This window comes from Caloenas nicobarica, chromosome 5 (assembly GCF_036013445.1).
Source record: "Caloenas nicobarica isolate bCalNic1 chromosome 5, bCalNic1.hap1, whole genome shotgun sequence".
In the NCBI taxonomy this organism is placed as follows: domain Eukaryota; kingdom Metazoa; phylum Chordata; class Aves; order Columbiformes; family Columbidae; genus Caloenas; species Caloenas nicobarica.
This window is the reverse complement of record NC_088249.1, coordinates 45,660,970-45,680,594: the sequence shown is the minus strand read 5'-3', so window position 1 is coordinate 45,680,594 and position 19,625 is coordinate 45,660,970. Positions and strand designations below refer to the sequence as shown.

The 19,625-nt window shown below is 36.8% G+C and overlaps 1 protein-coding gene across 1 annotated transcript; it reads right to left on the bottom strand.

The window, feature by feature from the left end:
* Positions 1 to 15,983: 15,983 nt before the first annotated feature.
* Positions 15,984 to 17,914, bottom strand: LRRC4C (leucine rich repeat containing 4C). Its single transcript, XM_065636460.1, has one exon. It carries the CDS (start codon positions 17,898 to 17,900, stop codon positions 15,984 to 15,986), a length of 1,917 nt encoding a protein of 638 aa, XP_065492532.1. The 5' UTR covers positions 17,901 to 17,914.
* Positions 17,915 to 19,625: the final 1,711 nt, after the last annotated feature.

The window sequence follows — 19,625 nt, the reverse complement described above, 5'->3', positions numbered from 1 at the left end:
GCAGCAGTCCTAGCAGGTCTTTGCTCTGTTTGGTTGTTTCCTGTTGCATTTGGTTGCTGCTTCTCAATGTTATGTTGCTTTCCTATTAAATATGTCATATCCTTATATGTTCGCATGTACATATCAGAAACTGTGCTCTGCAGTGAACTTTCTAATTTAGGCAACTTAATCATAAACTTTTCAGCCTATATTAGCTTCAGGAAACTAAAGATGTATAGGGGCAAAAATAAACATATAACCATATATATGTATAAACAGACATGATGTATACATATATGTATAAACAGAGCGGGATGCAGGGGGAAAAAAAAAGTTGGTAACTGAAAAAAACCAAAGCTTTGTTGCAGATCAAAGGTGTATGCTGCATGGAACCACACTCTTCCTCTTCTGTAATTCCTTATTAGTAGGGAATATTTTAAAATTAATAAACTGAAGTATTGGAAACCAAGCTGCACCCTATTTTCTGCAAAGGGTAGAAATTTAAATTTTTAGCTTTGAAAAATCCACCCTCACACCCCTCAGTAAAATTTATTATATGCCATTAAGACCAAGCTGAACATTTGAAACCCTCCTTGTAGACTAAGCAACACCTGTGGAATTGCCCAACACACTTCATCACAGACCTAGTCTGGCACTACTCTCCTTCAAACTCTAATTGCAAACTCCTTGCAGCACTGGCAGGAAAAGTAAATTCAACACTCTTACAAAGATTAGGGAGACACATTTTCAATATCCAAGGCATGCATAGCTAATACAGTTCTTACATCTTGCTATCTGCACAAGAAAGTCATCCTGGCTTTATTACTGGAAGTCATTGTACATCCTTTACACAAGAGAAGGTATAGCGCGATTATGTATTCTAGTAAATGTACGGAGTTAATTTACTGGATTTCAACCAGAGGTGAATGCAGCTCTTTGCAGCACAATTCAGTTACAGCACAATTCAACTCCTTTTTGTTACAAACATTCTCTGATGGGTGAACTACGCTCTTTCTTCTACATTGCAACTAGCTTGATTCATTGGCAAATGGATGCAATTTAATTGCTTCTAGAATATATGGCCTAGAGCATAAAAGAGGGTTAATAATCTTAGAATACTGAATGCATTCTAAGTGCTGACTATTTATTCAGAAGTGAGATTTCAAGTCTCTTAGGTACTGCCTCACAATTCCTGTTTTTATCCTTAAATAATTATCACCCAAAATGTATTTAAAACAAGTTCAATCTATTTCTTTATCTACTCTTTGTGACAGCCATTGCATTGAGGAATGCAACATAATTGTGTTATTTCAGGCAATAAAATGGTCACCCCCCACAGAAGAATAATCAATTTAAAATGTGATCATAGTTGCCTGAGCAGCCAGATTCTGATTTCAAAAAACCTAACAGCATAACCCTGAGTAAGTATAGCTTTTTAAGGCAAAATCATCTTGCAAAACTAATATTACTTGGAGATGGGGGTGAGAGGGGAAGGTATACTACACTGATTTTTTTGCAAGCATCTTGTCTGCTCTCTGAATATAATAGCAGGAAAAAATCCTAAAGGAAATTCTAGGAATTTCAGGAAACTTCAGAGTTTTGCTTCTCTCTTCCCCCCCGCCAACTTTTCTATCTCCATTACACATACACAAGCTTTTTTTTTGTTGTTCTAAATATAAGACCTCAAGCTGCAGACTTTTTCTTAATTTACTATGATACTGTGAGAAGTACGAGAAGCAGTTAAAAAACCTTACAGACAAGAAAGCAGTTGGAGAAGGCTGGATAATAGTTATATGAAGAAGAGCATGTTCTTCATAGCATAAAACTTATTTATGTAGACTTCACGGCCAGGCCTGAGGCACTGAGTCCAAATGAAATTGATTTACGTCACATATACCAGCCATCAAGTTAGAATCCGCATCTTCAGCTACTAAGTATTTAAGGTTCTTTGGCTCAGACTTGACCTAGTCTTCTTAAAAGTATTTAAGCCAGAGCCAGCTGTAGCAGTAACAGGTGACAAAATTTGAATCTGGACTATTTTAAACGAAGTATCACTATAATATCAGGTGGCACAATTCTATTGAGTTTTTCAGAACATAGGACCTATAAGAGAAAGGAGGAAGGTGAAGATGTCTTCCTTTTCCTTCACTAATTTCCTTTGGACCATCAAATCTGTTCTCCTGCAGGCCTTCGCTCTGTGGAGAACCATATTTTCTAGCTTCCTAAGATGTGCCCTCCATTCCAGGACCTTCCTCTTCTTCCTCCCTTAGCCAGAGGATCTGCCCCCTCAATATTCCCCACCTGGCATGGTTTCTCTCTCAGGACATGCAGAGCTTCATTTGACCTCATGAACACCACATGTGGCTCTAAGCACGAAGAAAAGGAAAATCAAAACACCATCTATCTGTCTGTTCATCTCTCTGGTTATCTCTCTGTCTGTCTTCACATCCACTTAGTCATCATTACCAGTACTAGGAGCCTTGGTCAGGGGACCCCAATTCTGATGAGACAAATGGACAGAAGGCAAAACCAATGTGACCCTGCATCGCAGGACTGGGCAACAACCACTGAAACAAAAGAACAGGATCCCAAACAGGCACTGAACAGCTTTGGTATTGTTAGGTATCATGTACATCAAAACTGCGATTCTGTTAAAGTATAAATACACTGTCCAGCACCAAGTAATAAATCAGCATAATCAGGATGGTTACAACAGACTGTTGCTTAATGGGATCACCTACCCTAGTATGCCCACTGCCTGCAGCACAGTGACAACTCTCTCCTTTGCATCATACTAACTGCATGACTTGTTCTCAAGCTCTTTTATAATCTAATCTGTGTAGCTGGCTCCAAGCTAAGGCTCTCTCCTCACATTTTACAGTTGTAATGAAGGCTCCTTTTCTAACAGTTCAGTAACCATAGACCTCTGACAACTGCTTAGTGTCCCTCATGGACTGGGATGTTTTTTCATTTTAAGGCTTTGTTCATTAAAAAAATAATTATATCAGAATACTCTAAGTCAGCAACCTCCTCCAGGTCCTCCAAATGTGTAACTATAATGAAAATAAAGTTCCCTCATACGCTTCATAAAACCACAGGGAATTTTTCATTTCTCCTTAAAAAGAAACAGTGTGAATGTAAGTCCTGTTCTTCCTCACAGAACTTCATCATTATCGTTTCTGTCTTAACTCACACAGACAATGACAACAAAACCATACTTGCTTTTACGGTTTTTGTTTGTGGGTTTTTTTGTTGTTTATCTAGAGTATTATTGGGAGTGGGGGGTTGAAGTATTTTTTAACCATACAATCCATTTCTCAGAACACTGATGCAAATACTTTGATAGTGACTTTTTATCTGTTCCAAATGTATTCTCTGTGATGAGATTGTGCTGAAACATTTATACTTTGACTTGGGAAAATGATTTTGAGAGCCAGAAAAACTTGTGGCACCTCAGAGAACATCACTATCCCTCAGTTTGTTTGCTTTCCCCAGGAAATGAACAACTGTGCCAATATTAGAAGACAAAAGGTCAAATTATCCAGTGGTATCCACATCAGATTTTTATCATAAGTTAGGCAGAAATAATAATATATTCTATTATTTTCATACATAAGTTTGCCTCATTATGCTTCCTTGACATTAGAACTATTTGCTAGTAGTAGCCATGTGACAAGGTTAAATGCCAAGCAAAGAAATACATTTGAAGACTTCAGCTATGCTGGTTATGTGAGATTTACTCAGTGACTCTACGTCCTAATAATTATTTTTTATGAAATGAAACATTTCTAAGATTTTTAAATACTTATACTCTTCATAGTCACACATACTCTTCAGTGTTTATACTGCTCATTTATTCTTAACTGTTCCATATTGTAAAAAAATCATAGTTTCTTGTTAGCTCTGCTCTTCATTTCTCATAAAGTGGAAGAATGCAGCAATGTTTGGATTGCTAAATTTGGTGAAAGAGTACATCTTTACATTTGAATACTAGAGGTAGGAAATATTTGGTTTGCTTCTGTATTCTGTATTAATTGACAAAACAGCACTGAATTTTAAAAATACTGTTTCTATAGCATATTGCTGTTATTTATTATAGAAATATATTCAACCTCGATTAAAGGAGTTAGAGACTAGGTTTTCAAAGAGTTATATTCAGCCTTGAAAAGTAAAATAGAATAATAAATAAACAGTAAAACTACATTTTTGATCACATGATTCATAAATTATGAAATCTTGGAGATTTAGTGCCAAGAATAAAGACACAGGCTTGGATATTAAGCCTTCCAACTATTTCTTAGAAAAAAACATTGATGTTAATGCAACAATTATCATACATTGTTGGACACATATCATATATACTAGGGCCCATAAGGAAGTAAGTACAGCAATCACACAGTAAAGGAGAAAAGAAGAACGATTACTTTCTACCTATGACACAATGTAATTGTCCCAGACTGCTCCATTATAAAACAGATTTCATGCTTCACTAATGGGAACCAAAGGTAGCCTGAACTTTGAGATGAATGTAAGACCACTCTCCACACTGAGATCAAAGATGATAAAAAATTCTTTTAAACATAAAGACCTGAGACTTTTAAACATATGTATATACATCAAAATAATCAGTTTTCTAAACAGATGAAAGCAAACAGAATTGCAACTAGAATTATTTATAAACCAATCTCCTTCCCCTTGTTCACTGTGCCCTTCAGTCAACTCACTGCTGACTGCAAACTTTGCAGCATGTCTGAGTTACTAGCAAATTTATTTTGCCATCACAGAAGAGTGAAGCTCAGTGCTACCTACATCCCTGCAGGGTCTTATTGGGCTTTTCCCATCCATGGGCTGCAAGAGCCTTCCCTCCTTGAACATGCCCAGCTGCTTCCTGGAGATTAACCCTTGCCCTGGCAGTGGGAACTCGCCCTGCCCCAGGCACTCATCACACTCTCGCTTTAGGAAGAAACAACTCAGAGACCTTTTATTGTAACTTCCCTCCTCTAACAGATGATGAGGAGTGGGACTGTGAAAAAGTGCTTGTAAACTGCCTGAAAGACCCTCCTATAAAGATTTGGTGAAGCAGTAAACGACAGCAATTTCTCCTTACCCCTACCAGCAACAATATCCACCCTGTTTACAGCTAAATCCTAGTTCTTTAATGTGTTGTTTCCTTTCCGTATGGGCTTTCTGTCCTTTAGTTGAATCAATCTTCCTGAAAACAGAACACTGAATTGCCTGTTGGAGAATCTTACCTTTCACCCATTAATACATAAGGAAACATAGTTTCCTGCTGTACACCAGATCCTCCAAACTCACTGCATTATATGCATAGGGTCAACTCTTACCTCAGGGACAGCTAGGCCCTATCCACACCAGAACTTTTCCCTTCTACGAAAGCTTTTCATGTCTAACTTTCCCCCACTGCCAGTGAGCGGCTAGCTACCCAACAAGAAGTGCGCTGCATCTCAACTGCTTTCCAGAGCAGGCCTGCTGAAAAGCATCAGAGCCACAAGTCAGTCTATGGATATATCTATACATATATATCTATACATATATCTATATGTGTCTATGTATACAATAGAAGAAAGAATGGAATTTATACTTGTTTTTAATCTTTTGTGTCTTGACATATATTTCTTCTAATATCTTTTTTCATGGGCTCTTTACACAAACATTATCTGAATTCTTGCATGTCCTGGAAGAAAAATCACCAAATTCTTTCTTCTTGCCATTATTTCTGCCATTCCTTATAAACAAACAAACAAACAAAATAAATTGAATAAAAATAATTAATTTTATCAGTTAAGATTGCAGAGAAATATGATGATTGGAAGTTTCTGTAAGGGATGGACAGACAGCAGTTCGTATCTGACCAACAGAAATGTAGTGGCAACTCATTTACTTTTCCATAACTTACACTCCAAAGACAGGCTCTTAGCTATCAAACACTTCGCAGTTGCACTACAATAGAGCACTTGATGGAACCTTGAATGAAGACACAGAAAGCTAACCACAAGGCCAAAATCTGGAGGAAGAGCTATTATACTACCCCGTGATGAATATCCTGTGTTCTATTGCAATGTGTCTGATAGAGTTTGTATCTTAGAGTAAATGTTCTTGTACAGAACTAGCATTTTTCACAGAAGACTGGTTGCAAGGGAGCAGATACAGAAACTGAACACTTCTCATACACATCTGGTGTGCCCTTGAAGTCAAACCGGCAACACTGTTGCAGTAAAGCAATGTGAAGAACTCAGTTCTCAGCCCAACAATTCTCTTAGAACTTAAATAACATTTTAAAAGAACACAACAATTTCCCATACTGAACCATTACAGCAGCATATGTCAGATCACAACTTCGAAATTAAACTAAAGCAACAGATGACTACCAATGGATCAGATGCCATGAATTTGCACAGCTGTAAAATTTTGGCACCATTCCTAGTAATGTGCTTCCATAACTGTGCTGTCGGTACTTAGCAGTCATTTAAACAAGGTTTCATAATTAACTGTGGTTAGCAGAAAGAAAATCCATTTAAGAACAGGCTGATTCAGTCCTTCAGTGATGTTGACTGAATACCAGTCTTGTGGCACAGCATGTGGTCAGCCATGCATGAAATACGGTTGCAGAAATCTAAACCACCAATATGTTTCAGAAATTTTAAATAAGAAAACAGTTTACTAAAAAAATCAGCTTCTTTTCTGCTAAGGTTATCAAACGAACTTTAGATGATATAGAGTATTCTTCTCCTGTTCAGAGATAATGTCTCCCCATGTTAAGATATACACAAGAGATCATTTACCTCACACCAGTCTGGCTGTTCTGCTGACTGCCGCAGAAGCCTGAAAAGTTTGAATTCACAGTGTTTTGCTGTTAAGCCTTGAAACACATGCTGGACAGTCATACTCTTCCACACTTGCATTTAATAGCAAAACTTTGTTTTTGTGTGGAGGAAAAATTCCAAATGATTTTACAGACTGACTCTCAATTAGACACAAAGAGTGATATAATCAAATAATGCTATTTGATGAATGGGAGCAGATACTGCCATGAAGTTAGGGAGGATATATAGCAGGGGAATGCAGACTTAGGTCCACCAACTGTGTATCATGGAGAAAATATGTAATTAAAAAAGACTCAGCTTTTGAGAAAATATGTTGAGTGAAAACTGAAGGTACAGAAAAAAGCTGAAATTGTAAATAGAGACAAGGAAAAAAGCTTCCAATCTGAAACATAATAAAAGCCATAGAAAATTACTCTGTGTTTCACAAAGTATCTTTATTTTTTTCTAAATTCTAATACCAGTTGTATTAGCCAGCCAAAAATGTTAACCCCACTTGAGGGGAGAAAGCAGGAGAAAATGCGCAAATAATCTTCTTCTTAGTTCCTAATTTAGAAAATAGTGTATTACTGAAAATAATCACAGTGGATAGAAATGTAAAGTTCTACTAGATTAGACATTTCACTACTACCATCCTTGTCCATTTGATGCATTTTAGTGCTTCTTTCAGATTAATTTTAAGGGACAAATTTTAAAATCAGCAGAGATTAATGTTAAAATTGTATTTATATGCAGAAATTGCCAATTGGCTGTTTCCAGAAGGGAAATTTTTTACTTTTCTCTTGGGAAGCTATTTTCTACTTGTAAAGTATGAATAGTTTTTTTCAGAATTCCAACTTAAATTTCTTGCTACAGAAATTTCTTAGTGTCTTAGTATAATATCTAAGCATCTTATTCAGTCCTCTGAGAGTGGTTTGACACACACAAGTCTAGAGACTGCTTCTTTTATGACATTTAAAATAATCCCTCAGACAGTTTCTGATGTGATCTATTTACAATACATTCATCAGTGTGTCCAAATATTATCCAGCTATGCTATGGTGGTTTAACCTGAACTAGCAATACAACCACAATAGCCGCTCACTCGCCCCCTCCCCACCACCCTCCCCCCCCCAATAAGGGAGAGAATCCAAAGGGAAGGGACAAACTTGGATTGAGATAAACACAGTTTAATAAAATAACAGAACACTAATACACTACTAGTAAATATATATAAAAAATAGAAATAAAAGATACTCAAGGCAATTCCTCACGAAACTCTGTCCATACTAAGCAACCAGTCCCAGCAAGCCACACCTGGTCCCAAAGCCAATCCCAGAGAGAGAAAAGAGGAAAAAGGCAGAAAGGCTCAGAGGCCTCTGCAAAAAGGTAAAAAATCAAAAATAAACGTCCTGCACCAAAAACTCCTCTGGCTCCAACAAAAAAGAGCAAAGAGAAGAGATAGCAGAAGAGCCAATTGGAAGGTCCCAACTCCCAACTCTCCTTAAATAATTAGCATGATGCTAATGGGATGGAATACTCTTATTGATCAACCTGGACATCAGTCAAGCTCTACCCCATCTCTGCCCCCCTTCCTGGATGCCTCACACCTGTGGGCAGAGCGCTCAGAATGTCCTTGGCTCTCAGGTCAGAGCAATTAAAAACACTAGTTCTGTGTTGGGGTGTTATCTGCTTGTTCTCAAACTAAGTCCAAATAATGAGCATGCTAGCTATGTAAAAGAAAGGTTTCTAACTGCATGAAGAAAATTAGTCCATATTCAGTCAAACCAGCACATATACCAGGAAACAAAATGCATTAAATGAGAAGAAAAGAAGGGAAAGAAAGGAAAGAATAGCTTCTCACTTCTTTTCAACTTCTTTCTTCTTTGTAATTTTTTTTCCTCCTCTTGTAATGCTCAGTTATCTTCTCAGGACTCCTCTCTACATTACCACTTTATTTTATTTTATTTTATTTTATTTTATTTTATTTTATTTTATTCTTCCTTGCCTCGTTCAGCCCTTTATTATTTCATTGTTGTGTTAGGTGGGCCAAAGCTTCCCTTTCAGTACAGAATTGATTCGTTCCCCACAGGTGTGTCAGAAATCAGCAATGAATTGAAAAGATAAACACCCAGAGCCAATGTTTCTCCAGGCAGAAAGAAAGGAAGACAATATTTCCAATGAAAATGACTCATATGCATCCTGATGGAAACACTGCAGACATAGGCAGTAGAATTTATTTTAAAAAAATATAGTAGAAGAAAAGAATCTCTGTCACGGAAGTCTTAGCGAAAGCCATGGAACTTGTCAGTGCCTCTGCTTTATTTAGTCTGATAAGGTCTTGACTTTGCCAAGTCAAACAGATAAATTGTTTTTAACCAAAAGAAAAAAAAATAGGAGGAAACACAGTTTGTTTAGGCATTTGCTTTCTAAGAATCTGGTAGCATTGTCTGTTTCTAAAAAGTGTAATTTTATACAATTAGGAATCCTCTTATAGTCTGAATGTCCAAAGGCATTGAAATTTTTTTCTCCAACTCTTTAAAATTTGATCAAATAATTCATCATAAAGAAAAAAATGTTGCAACAGGAAAAGAAAAACAAAACAAAACAAAAAGACAAAAAGACTATTTCAACCTGAAAGATAGTTAACACATTGTAGGGGATCGACAACCTTAATATTATATACAATATTTTTTTTAAAAAAAGTCATATAAATGATTTATAAAGCTGCCTTGCAGTATCAAATAGCAACCAGTTTTTTAGGAGTTAATGAACTTAAAACACCTAGTACCCAGATCTGCAGAGGCTCTACTTATTAACACAACATGGACCTGTCTTCTGTCCCATGGCCTATTGGAATTCTGTCCTGAGGCAGGCTGGAGATACGGGTGCCTCCAGAATACAGTCTCAGAAAATGACAGTTAAATAGCTAGACAGAAGTGGCAAGCGAAAGAGGACAGGGAAAAGGAAGACCAGCCTGATATCATGCAGGTACTGTCAAAACCAGAACACAGACTTTCACCTCTTTGCTTAGACTACTAACAGTCCTTTTAAATTAAATCATATTGAATTACATGTTACAGAATTAAATTATTCATAGAGGTTTGATTAATTCTGTGGTCCACAAAGTCTATTTCCATTTTACTAGATTCTCTCTCAGCTCACTTATTCTATTTTTCTCTTTTTTATACATTTCTTCTTTTATTGCATTAATCTCACCTGTAGAACCAGTTTTTAAATAATACACATTGACAGACACATGTCTGCATGCATAGCATTCCAAGATGTAGTTTCTCTTTTTTTTTCTTTTTTTTTTTTTCCCATAACTTGATGCATTCAACTGAGCTACTGTGAAAGGAACAGAAGTATTTTTCAAGTCAACAGAATTAGATTATTTTTACTAAAACAAAATACAATTGCAGTTTATATTTTAAACTTGATGAAAATATAATCCATGCAGAACCATCTTCTCCAAACTAGGATATTAATCATATATTGCTATTGTAGTAGATGATAAAAGAAATTAAGGAATCTTTCACTGCAGAAGCCATTTCAACTAGATTGAAAAAAAACTCAGAGAGAATTAACATGAACCTCCAATGGGTGGAGTTTGGATGGCTTAGAAGAGAATTCCCTTGTATGCTTTATCTGGGAAACTGTTCCAGAGTTGAAATACCAGATTACATCATATATGTACTCCAAAAATTAAGAAGAAAACAGAAAACTATGGATAGGGCAGGCAGAATATTTTCACAAGCCAAATGACATATTGAAAAGTAACTCCAATTTTTAAGTTTGCAAATTGTGTTGTTAGTAAAGATGTAAAGATTATCTGGCATATATGACTGCCACTTCTTGCTTATTACATCTTGCTGTTACTTTCAAGTTCAATAGTGTTCTAATTTCTTCTATGTTTTAATAAGGTTTCCTGCATGCCTGAAGCTGAGCTATTATACCCTGATTATTTCTGCATCTATGCTTTTAAATTGGGAGCAGTCACTGAAGTCATTCCCAACCTAAAGCTCTTCTGCCCTGCCATGCTCTTCCAGCAGCAAACTACACATAAACACAGTGTTTCCATGGCGCGCCACTACAGAGTGAAGCTGCAGGGCCGACAGAAATTGCAGATTTACCGAGTAGATTTTGCAGAGTCTCCTCAAGCCCATCGCTCCCAGCTTATGAATTCTTGCTGTTTCTGTAGTGATGACTGTGGGTAATAGCCTATTACAATACTAATATACAGAATTATAGAATCGTTTTGATTGGAAAAGACCTTTAAGATCATTGACTCCAACCATTAAACCGTGTCCTTTATAATACCACCTCCATAACAAAATGTCCACCACTACCCTCAGACTAACTGTAGATTGAATTTCAAATGTAAGTTTGAAATGAGATTTTTTTTTGCAACACCTACACAAATGAGAAAAGGAAGCATTAAATAGTTCTACTAAGAAAAAATGGAACCCAGACACTGAACTCTAGCTCTTCTTATTGTATCTTGAAGATAAGGATAAATTATTTCTTCATTTAGTTCTTTTGGTATGAAACTGCAAGGTAGCTCCTAATGTTTCCTTGACCTTCAGTGCCTGGACTTAGAAAAAAAGTGAAAATTAAAAATATGCTATACATAGCTGATGTAAAAACTGGAATATAAACTTCAGGGAAGGGCAAATGGGTTGTTGAAAAGATTTTACATTCTCATCATTGACATATAAAAGCTTATAATGGTTGTTATGAAATATTTTCACAAAACTATGAAGCTAGTACAACGAAGTACAATATTAATTTAGTTATCTTTTCTCTAATGCTGTGATTAACCTATAATGCCATCAGTGGTGACAGAGAATCTTGAAACCATTACCTATAATTTTTAATGCATTAGAATATTTTTGCAAAAAATACAATTACTGTAATAATTTTCAGACATTTAGCCCCATTCAAAGTAAAAGAAAATGTCCATCTTGTGTGGTGAATTGAATGGAACTCACTTTGCTTTCACATGTTATTTCTGCATATGGGCAAGATTTGTATGATTTGATGACAATTCTAGAAAGAAGATGATTTGCACTTTGTATTTGAACAGAATAACTGGCAAACATCTTCAAACTCCATCAAATGACCTGAAAAATAATTCATCCTTTCTCATGAGCCCACTACAATGCGATAGCTGATAATCAAAATAAATTTTTTTTTGCACTTCTTTTTTTTCCTAACATCACACAACATCTGCAATGTGGTCATCTGCAAGAGAAATTTCATTAGAACTGTCTATCAGTTACGCTCTGTCATACAGGAGACCCAGGCTTCATTCTTGACATTGTAGTCTCTGGACCAGTAATAGGCTGCCTTAGTATGTGATTTGAGCACCAAAACAAGAGATCACAGCAACCCTCTCATTTTATTGCAGAGCTCAGTTTGTAATTTAAACTGTGATGTTCTCTAACTCTGGTATTTAATTAATCTGCAAAAGTATAGGAGCAGGAAGGAGTCAGAAACAATCTCCGTGATTCCAAGAAGGATAGGGTAGATGTTGGGCAAATTGTAAGTAATATGGTTTCCACATAGCGCGTATATATGCACACAAGCAAACACACCAGAACACTTTGTCTTTATCCTTATTATGAGCAAGCAGGTATATCTATTTTTTTGATTAGCCAACAAAACCTGATTAACACTCATTAAGAATGTATATATTGTTTAAAACAATAACTGATATTATTTTGAATTACTCCAAAGAGGAGTAAAGCTTGTCACTTACCCGATCTCCCACTTGGCAATAGCTGTATCTTTTTTTTTGCCTTAAAGGCTGCCTACATGCAATGCTTAGCAGTAAGTAAAAACTGCCTGTTTATAAAAGCATGGTGGTCATAAGTGCTTTCACAAATACTGGTTAGAGAGTAGCTATAATTTTTAACATAAACCTGTTGATTACAGATGGCCCAGATTTAGGTTTCCACGAAAAATTTTTTTCAATTTTCAGATAAGCATTAGTCATGGACACAATGTTACTAGCCAGATGTGAAAAGTACAAGTAGGAATGTGTCATTGTGATGTTTCTATACAGACTCTATCACACTGCTTGAAAGAAATCAACATTAAAATGCTTTAATGCACTTTGAAGAAATAGGCAAAGCTAGGAATCACAACTTTGACATTTTACATTCAGGTCCATCTTTGTTCTCTATTAAAATTCCCTCAGCGTAGATATTATTTTTCATGTAGTACATCAAAGGATAATGTCTTGCCAAAGGTTTCTTTGAGATTATTACAGAGCTTTGGGTTTATTCTGTATTATACTTATCAGACTCTTTGCAGAGTGTGATACATCATCATCTATCTCCACTGTGTCCTCTTTTAAATCAGGGCTTCTTACTACAATATTAACTTGCAACCTTGAAAACTGTGCATCCTACATGTGACAGGTGCAGTCGACTCCTTAACTGCACTAGCAGTAGTTTGGTACAGGCTTCAAAGGAAGGAAAGGTTTGAGCTGTAGCCAGGCCAAGAACTCCTTGTTCCCTGCAAACCCACGAAGGAGCAGAGTGACACAGTGAGCATCAGTGCATATGGATCAATCATGCAATTATCACATGAATCGTGGGTGGAGTTTCCAAGACTCATTTATCAAGGAACAAAAAGAATTGTGGGTACAAGGAGCCTCATGCCTACCTTTCCATAGCATGTGATTTGACTATGAGCCAACCATTTTATTCCATAAATACAGCAGCCTAAGTGAGCTGCCTTTGAGCTCTCCCTGCTAGGCAGCGTTGGCTGCATGGAGGTGATCTCCCCTTGAGCTAGGATACCTCTCAGAGTTCCTCCTCAAGGCAGAGAGATCTTTTACCAATGGCAGATCTTTGATAAGCAACCAATATCATGCATAGCCCTATAGTATGGTAACTTTAATATGTGATTTCATAACCTTTGAATCATTAGACATAAAAAGCTGTCTGAGTCTGAGACTAAGTTTAGACCTAGCTGCATCTAGGCTCTGTAAGAGTTTAGAAAGCAAGGGGGTCCACTCTGAAACTCATGGCTCAACAGGAGAGTCTTCCTTCCCCTTTTGCATCTCTGGTTTCTGTGTGAATCATTCCATAATAACTTGATTCTAACTCAGTTTTCCTTTGTATGTTCCATGCAGTAATTAGTCAGGTGAACCTTGCCATCAAGCTTATTGAACCTTGGTAAACCACTGTTAAACTTTGTTAATTTCCACCCAATTTATTGAGCTCTGTCAAATTATTATTTTACCCCAATAAAACACATTGCTGCTTCTCTCTCTTGAGGTGCATTCTTCTCATTTGTGATACAACAAGAGATATCTATCCCCTCAACCTAGCATAAATTCCTTCTTAAATTTACAGAATAGAAGCATACCGTTCAGTAGGTTCTTCAGTCTGTGTGCTATTACATACTAGAAAGCTCCAAAGAGATTTTGATAAGAACTAAGAACATTATTTACCTAGCACAGGACCCTGAAAACTCACAGTAAGGGCGGTTAAGGAATAAAATAGGTGAAAAGACATTCTGAGATTATATATATATGGTTCTTTTTTCCAAACTTAAATTGTCTTAAAATGTTTCTCTTCAGTTGCCAATGTACAAAGTAGTTTAACTTGGCAGAATTTCTACTTGGAAGAACACAGTGTCCTGAAGCTGATTTTCTTATGCAAACCTTCCTTTTAGCTTTCAGCCTACAAGGTATACACCATTCCTATACCAATATGTTAAATCCAGAGAACATATATAAACAGAAAGGAAAAGGGTGTACATTTCCTGTTGGTAAATGAGTTTGACTTTAAACTAATGTAACTGGTTACTCTACAGGCACTCTAATTGTCATACAAATCATAGTAACCTCTGATTTATCTGATTTTGATGTTTCTATTTTTTTAAACGAAAACCCTCAGACTTCTTCCTGTGAGTTACTCTGTTAACAGCAGTTTGATTTCATTTTGCACGTAGCAATACAGCTCTGATGATAGATAGCTAAGTATATTTCATATTTATGTCTAGGAGCACCAGAACAACTGAACTGGAAACAACTAGCTTTGAAATAAAGATGCGTTTTCTTAATGACAGTTATAAAAACCAAAACAAGCAAACAAACAAAAAAGAACATAACAAACTTTTTAGCTTTGTCTAATAAATTCAGTAGTAACTGAAACTCCTTGCAAAACTTTTTCTGCATTGTGAAATACATCTTGCAATATAATAGACATAATTAAAAACAGCATTAGAAGGAATGATGTTAAATTTGCATTAAAATTTAAACCACCCTTTTTTTACTAGTATGCTGCTTACACAAAATACAATGAAAACTATTCTATTCTTCAGTAATGATCCATAATTGCTTAATTATTCTCTTTAAAGTGATTGTGGTTTGGACCATCACCACAGAATATCATAAGAATTTTAACAAACTTCTGATGTTTAAAGCCACACTAAAAATGAGCTATATCCAAGTACAGAAAAAACCCCAATATTTTATTTATAGTCTTTGTTTAATGTTTCAACTACAAATTCTGGTTCTAGAATTGTTTAAAAGATATGGGATTTATAGTTTTTCACAAGTAAATTAATTTTTTGTTTTGTTTGGGTTTTGTTTTTTTTTTTTTTTAAAAATCCTTCCATTTTTTCACAGAACAGTGCTTTCGATAAATACAGAGCAAATCATTACATGGGAAAAAAAGTTCTGCTTTTTTTTTTTTCTTTCACTTGCAAAATTGCTGTTAGTATGCCATTCCCTGTTGAATAATTTCAAAAAGGGCATGAGAAAACAAAAGAAAAAAAAAGAGAAAAAGTGAGAAAATAGACCAAATCTCACCTCTAGAATTCACCATAAAAATTCCCAAAGTGTAACAGAACTCTTACAAAATTTCCTAGACCAGTTCTTTTAGAGAATCAAGATCTCCTATGAAAAATATGGCAAATGGGAATCAGGGTGGGTTGGGGAAATAAAATGGAACAAGGAGGGTAAACAGGTGCAGCAAAACCAGGTCGAGGAATACACATAATTTTGTCTGCTTTAGATCACAATAGAATTTTTAATAAATAAATTTCTTTTTCTTTGTAAAGACATTTTTTTGAAACAGTAGATTTAGCCCAGTCATTTGTATCATTTGTTTTATAAACCATCTTTTGTTGTCCCCACCCCCACCCCATAATGTCATAAATGTTTTAGATTTGAGTCTCTTGTACATTGTCTTTTGAGTTCATTCGGATCAATAACGGTTCATGCACTGAACTGTGTATTGAATTTATTGTGTTAACTGTTGTTGTGTGGTTGAAAGGAGACTTATAAGAGTTGTAGTGATTTAGGTGCTCATGCTCTATTGCTGGCATGGGCAAGTGACTCTCTAAAGGTGTGTCACCTGTAAGCTCATCATCCACATTAATGATCTCTACAGTCCGTGTTGGAGCATGATGGTTCTGCCGGTGATGCTGTTTCCTCATTTTGTAGAAAATTACCAGCATCACAGCAGCCATGAGAGTGATAGCCACAAAACAACCAATTATGATTTTGGTAGTCTTCATAACCTCATCTATTCCTGGGATCCCATTATTTGCGTCCGTCACAGGAATGGTGAACGTTTTTTCTGTTGATCTTGTGCTCTGTGGAGTGAGTGAGGTTGTCATGTTAGTGGTCTCCCAGTTGGTAACTGGTGTGGGCCCAACCTGCTCTGTGGTCTGTGCCTCATCCTGAGAAGGTTCCACAGTCTCTACTGTGACAGTTGAAAAGTACGTGTAACCAGGGTTATCCAAGGCAGTCACATTCAGTGTGGCAGAAGCTGTGGTATTACCAACAGAGTTACTAACCATGCATGTATACAAACCTGTGTCTTGCACAGTTACCTTTGTAAAATTTAATGTGCCATCACTGAGCACAGCAATCCGAACTCTATATGCCCCATGTGTCATAACAGATCCATTTGGAGTAATCCAAGACACGGAGGTCAAGGAGGTTGATGCTCGGCATTTCATCTCTGCTGCCATGCCTTCTGTGACGTTGAGGTCTGCTGGTGGCTCCACTATGACTGGAGCATAACACGTGAAGTAATTCAGGTCCAGCTCACCAATGTACCTTCCCTTTAAACTGGGAGGTGTGTGGCAACGGGCACAGCATGCAGTGTTGGAGGGTGCCTTGTCTTTAATCCACCAGCTGAGCCAAAGGATATCACAGTTGCAGTTCCAAGGATTGTGATGCAAGTGGATCCTTTCTAGGCGGAGTGGTGTGAACAGGTCATGAGGCAGTAGTGTTAGATTGTTGTGTGCCAGATTGATCTCTACAAGTGACTGAAGGTTATCAAAAGCATTCCTTTCTATCACTTGGATCTGGGACTGTATCATCCACAATTTCTGAAGATGCATTAACCCTTGGAAAGAACCTGGCCGTATGGCAGTCAAGTGATTCCCAGAAAGATCTAACTCATCCAGTTTTACAAGTGGGGTGAGGTTTGGAATCTCTCGAAGATTGCACATGGCAAGGTTCAAATACCTCAAGTTGGACAGACCTTCAAAGGCACCTTCTGAGATGTATGAAAGCCTTTTCAGTTCCCCCAGATCCAACCTCCGGAGAGAAGGGATTCTGTTAAAAGCATAAGAAGGGATGCTCTCAATGGGGTTGTTTCTCAACCACAGTTCCTTCAGTTTTGACAGATATACAAAAGCCCCATTTGGGATAGTGGTCAGACGATTGTCAAAGAGCTCCAAAGTGTTGAGGTTGGCTAGACCATTGAAAGCCCCTATTTCAATTGTTCTGATGTGATTCCTACTGAGCTGCAGGATTTCTAGGTGCCTCAGATGTTTGAAGCTATTAACTTTAATGATTTGGATCTGGTTCTCATGGAGATTGAGTAACCGGGTGTTGGTGGAGATGCCGTCTGGCACGTCTCTCAGATTTTTCCGTACGCAAATCACTTTACTGAACTGGTTGCTGCAGGAGCAAACAGAAGGGCAAGTTTGAGCCCTCACTAGACCAGCCACCACAAGAAGCTGAAGAGCCAACAGCACCACAAGCAGGGGGTCAAATAGGGCCCTGTTAAACCTAGGACCTATCATTATCTGCTGTGGATGTAAGATCATCTTGTTCAACATTCATAGTTTATTTGGTGTTGGTCCTTCTGGAGTTTGAATAACCTGGAATAAAAAAAAGGAAGGAGAAGGAGAACATTAAATTAATCTCAATTATTTAAGTGAGCTCTCTAAACAAAGACTTCTGAAGTCCTTTCAGACAACTCTACCAATTTCATAAAACTCTGTAACAAAAATAGCTATAGAAATTCTAATATTTTGTTTCCTGTACAGCTGTGTATGTCAGCTGTAATTGGCAATGAGAGAAGAAAAAGCCAGGCACTAGCTTTTCCTGCTCATTCCAATGTATGACACATGTAGCTGGATGGCAGATAACAAGTTCAACCACAGTGGATACCTAAAATAAATGTTCTAACTCATGGGAAGAGTTGAAAGAAGTGATAAGGGCCTAAAAAGGCAAAAATGAGTAATATAGGAATTATCAGAATATTCAAGGCGTTAACCTTCTTGACACATTATGAGACAAAAGTTAATATGAAGAGCAAGTGGAGATTCCTGTTCTGTATGGGTGAAAATCTTTGTCTATACAAATGTGATTCCTGAATCAGAGTTTAACTAGAAGTCTTTAAGACTGAATGTAGCAGGAAATGTAAATGTCAGGGCAAGATCTTGCCTATTTCAGACCGAAAAAATAAAATACAAAAGAAACATGCTGAGCATCATTTCTTCCCTACTATTAAACAGCATCATCCAATTTCATGATATTTCTTCCTCAATTCTTTTGTTTGGCACCAGCAACAGAGAAACACTCATTAGTAAATGTATGCTGAACACAGAAATAAGAATAGCCATTTAAATGCTGAAAAATATCTCTGTAGCTTCAAGGTTGGCAGTTCCATTGGCACCTTAAAAAAACCTTGTAGATCTTATTGTAAGGGGGAAAAAAAGACCTTTACACTAGAAATCATCATTACCATTTTAAAAATTTTAGTACTGATTCTTTTGTGGTAGTTTTGTGAACTGAGGTCGTTTTGTGAACTGAGGCCTCAGCCCTCAGTTCATTTTCAATCTGCTGCTCAGTTTAAGGTCCCTCTACTGTAGAGATTAATGAAATTTCCTATATATCAGCCAAAAGTGAAGTTGTCTAATTTACAGAATCACAGAATCACAGAATGTTAGGGATTGGAAGGGACCTCGAAAGATCATCTAGTCCAATCCTCCTGCCAGGGCAGGAACACCTAGGTGAGGTTACACAGGAAGGTGTCCAGGCGGGTTTTGAATGTCTCCAGAGAAGGAGAATCCACAACCTCCCTGGGCAGCCTGTTCCAGTGTTCTGTTACCATCACTGAGAAGAAGTTTCTTCTCAAATTTAAGTGGAACCTCTTGTGTTCCAGCTTGAACCCAAAGCTTAAAGCATATTTATAACCTAGAGCACTCAGATGCATAATACATGTATTCGGTAAAACAAAATATTATAAGAAAATGGTTTTCCACTCCAGGCTCTGAATGGTTTCATTTTGTGTAAAAAACAAAACAAAACAACAGCAAAAACCAAACACACACACACCAAAATAAGACAAACAAACGAAAACCAACAAATCCAAAACCCCCACACTATCTTTATTTAAAATAATACAGGAAAAAAGATATTAACTTGCATCTTACAGCAATTCATTTAATGAAATACTTTTTTCCTAATTATGTATTCAGACAGTGTTTTTGAGAATTAATCTCTGCATTTTAAAAAAAACTTGTTATAATGGTTCAGAACTAGCAAGTGTTCTCATC

What these genes read in the sequence shown, in the direction of transcription:
- LRRC4C (XM_065636460.1), bottom strand. Translation starts at nt 17,900, where the DNA reads ATGTTGAACAAGATGATCTTACATCCACAGCAGATAATGATAGGTCCT.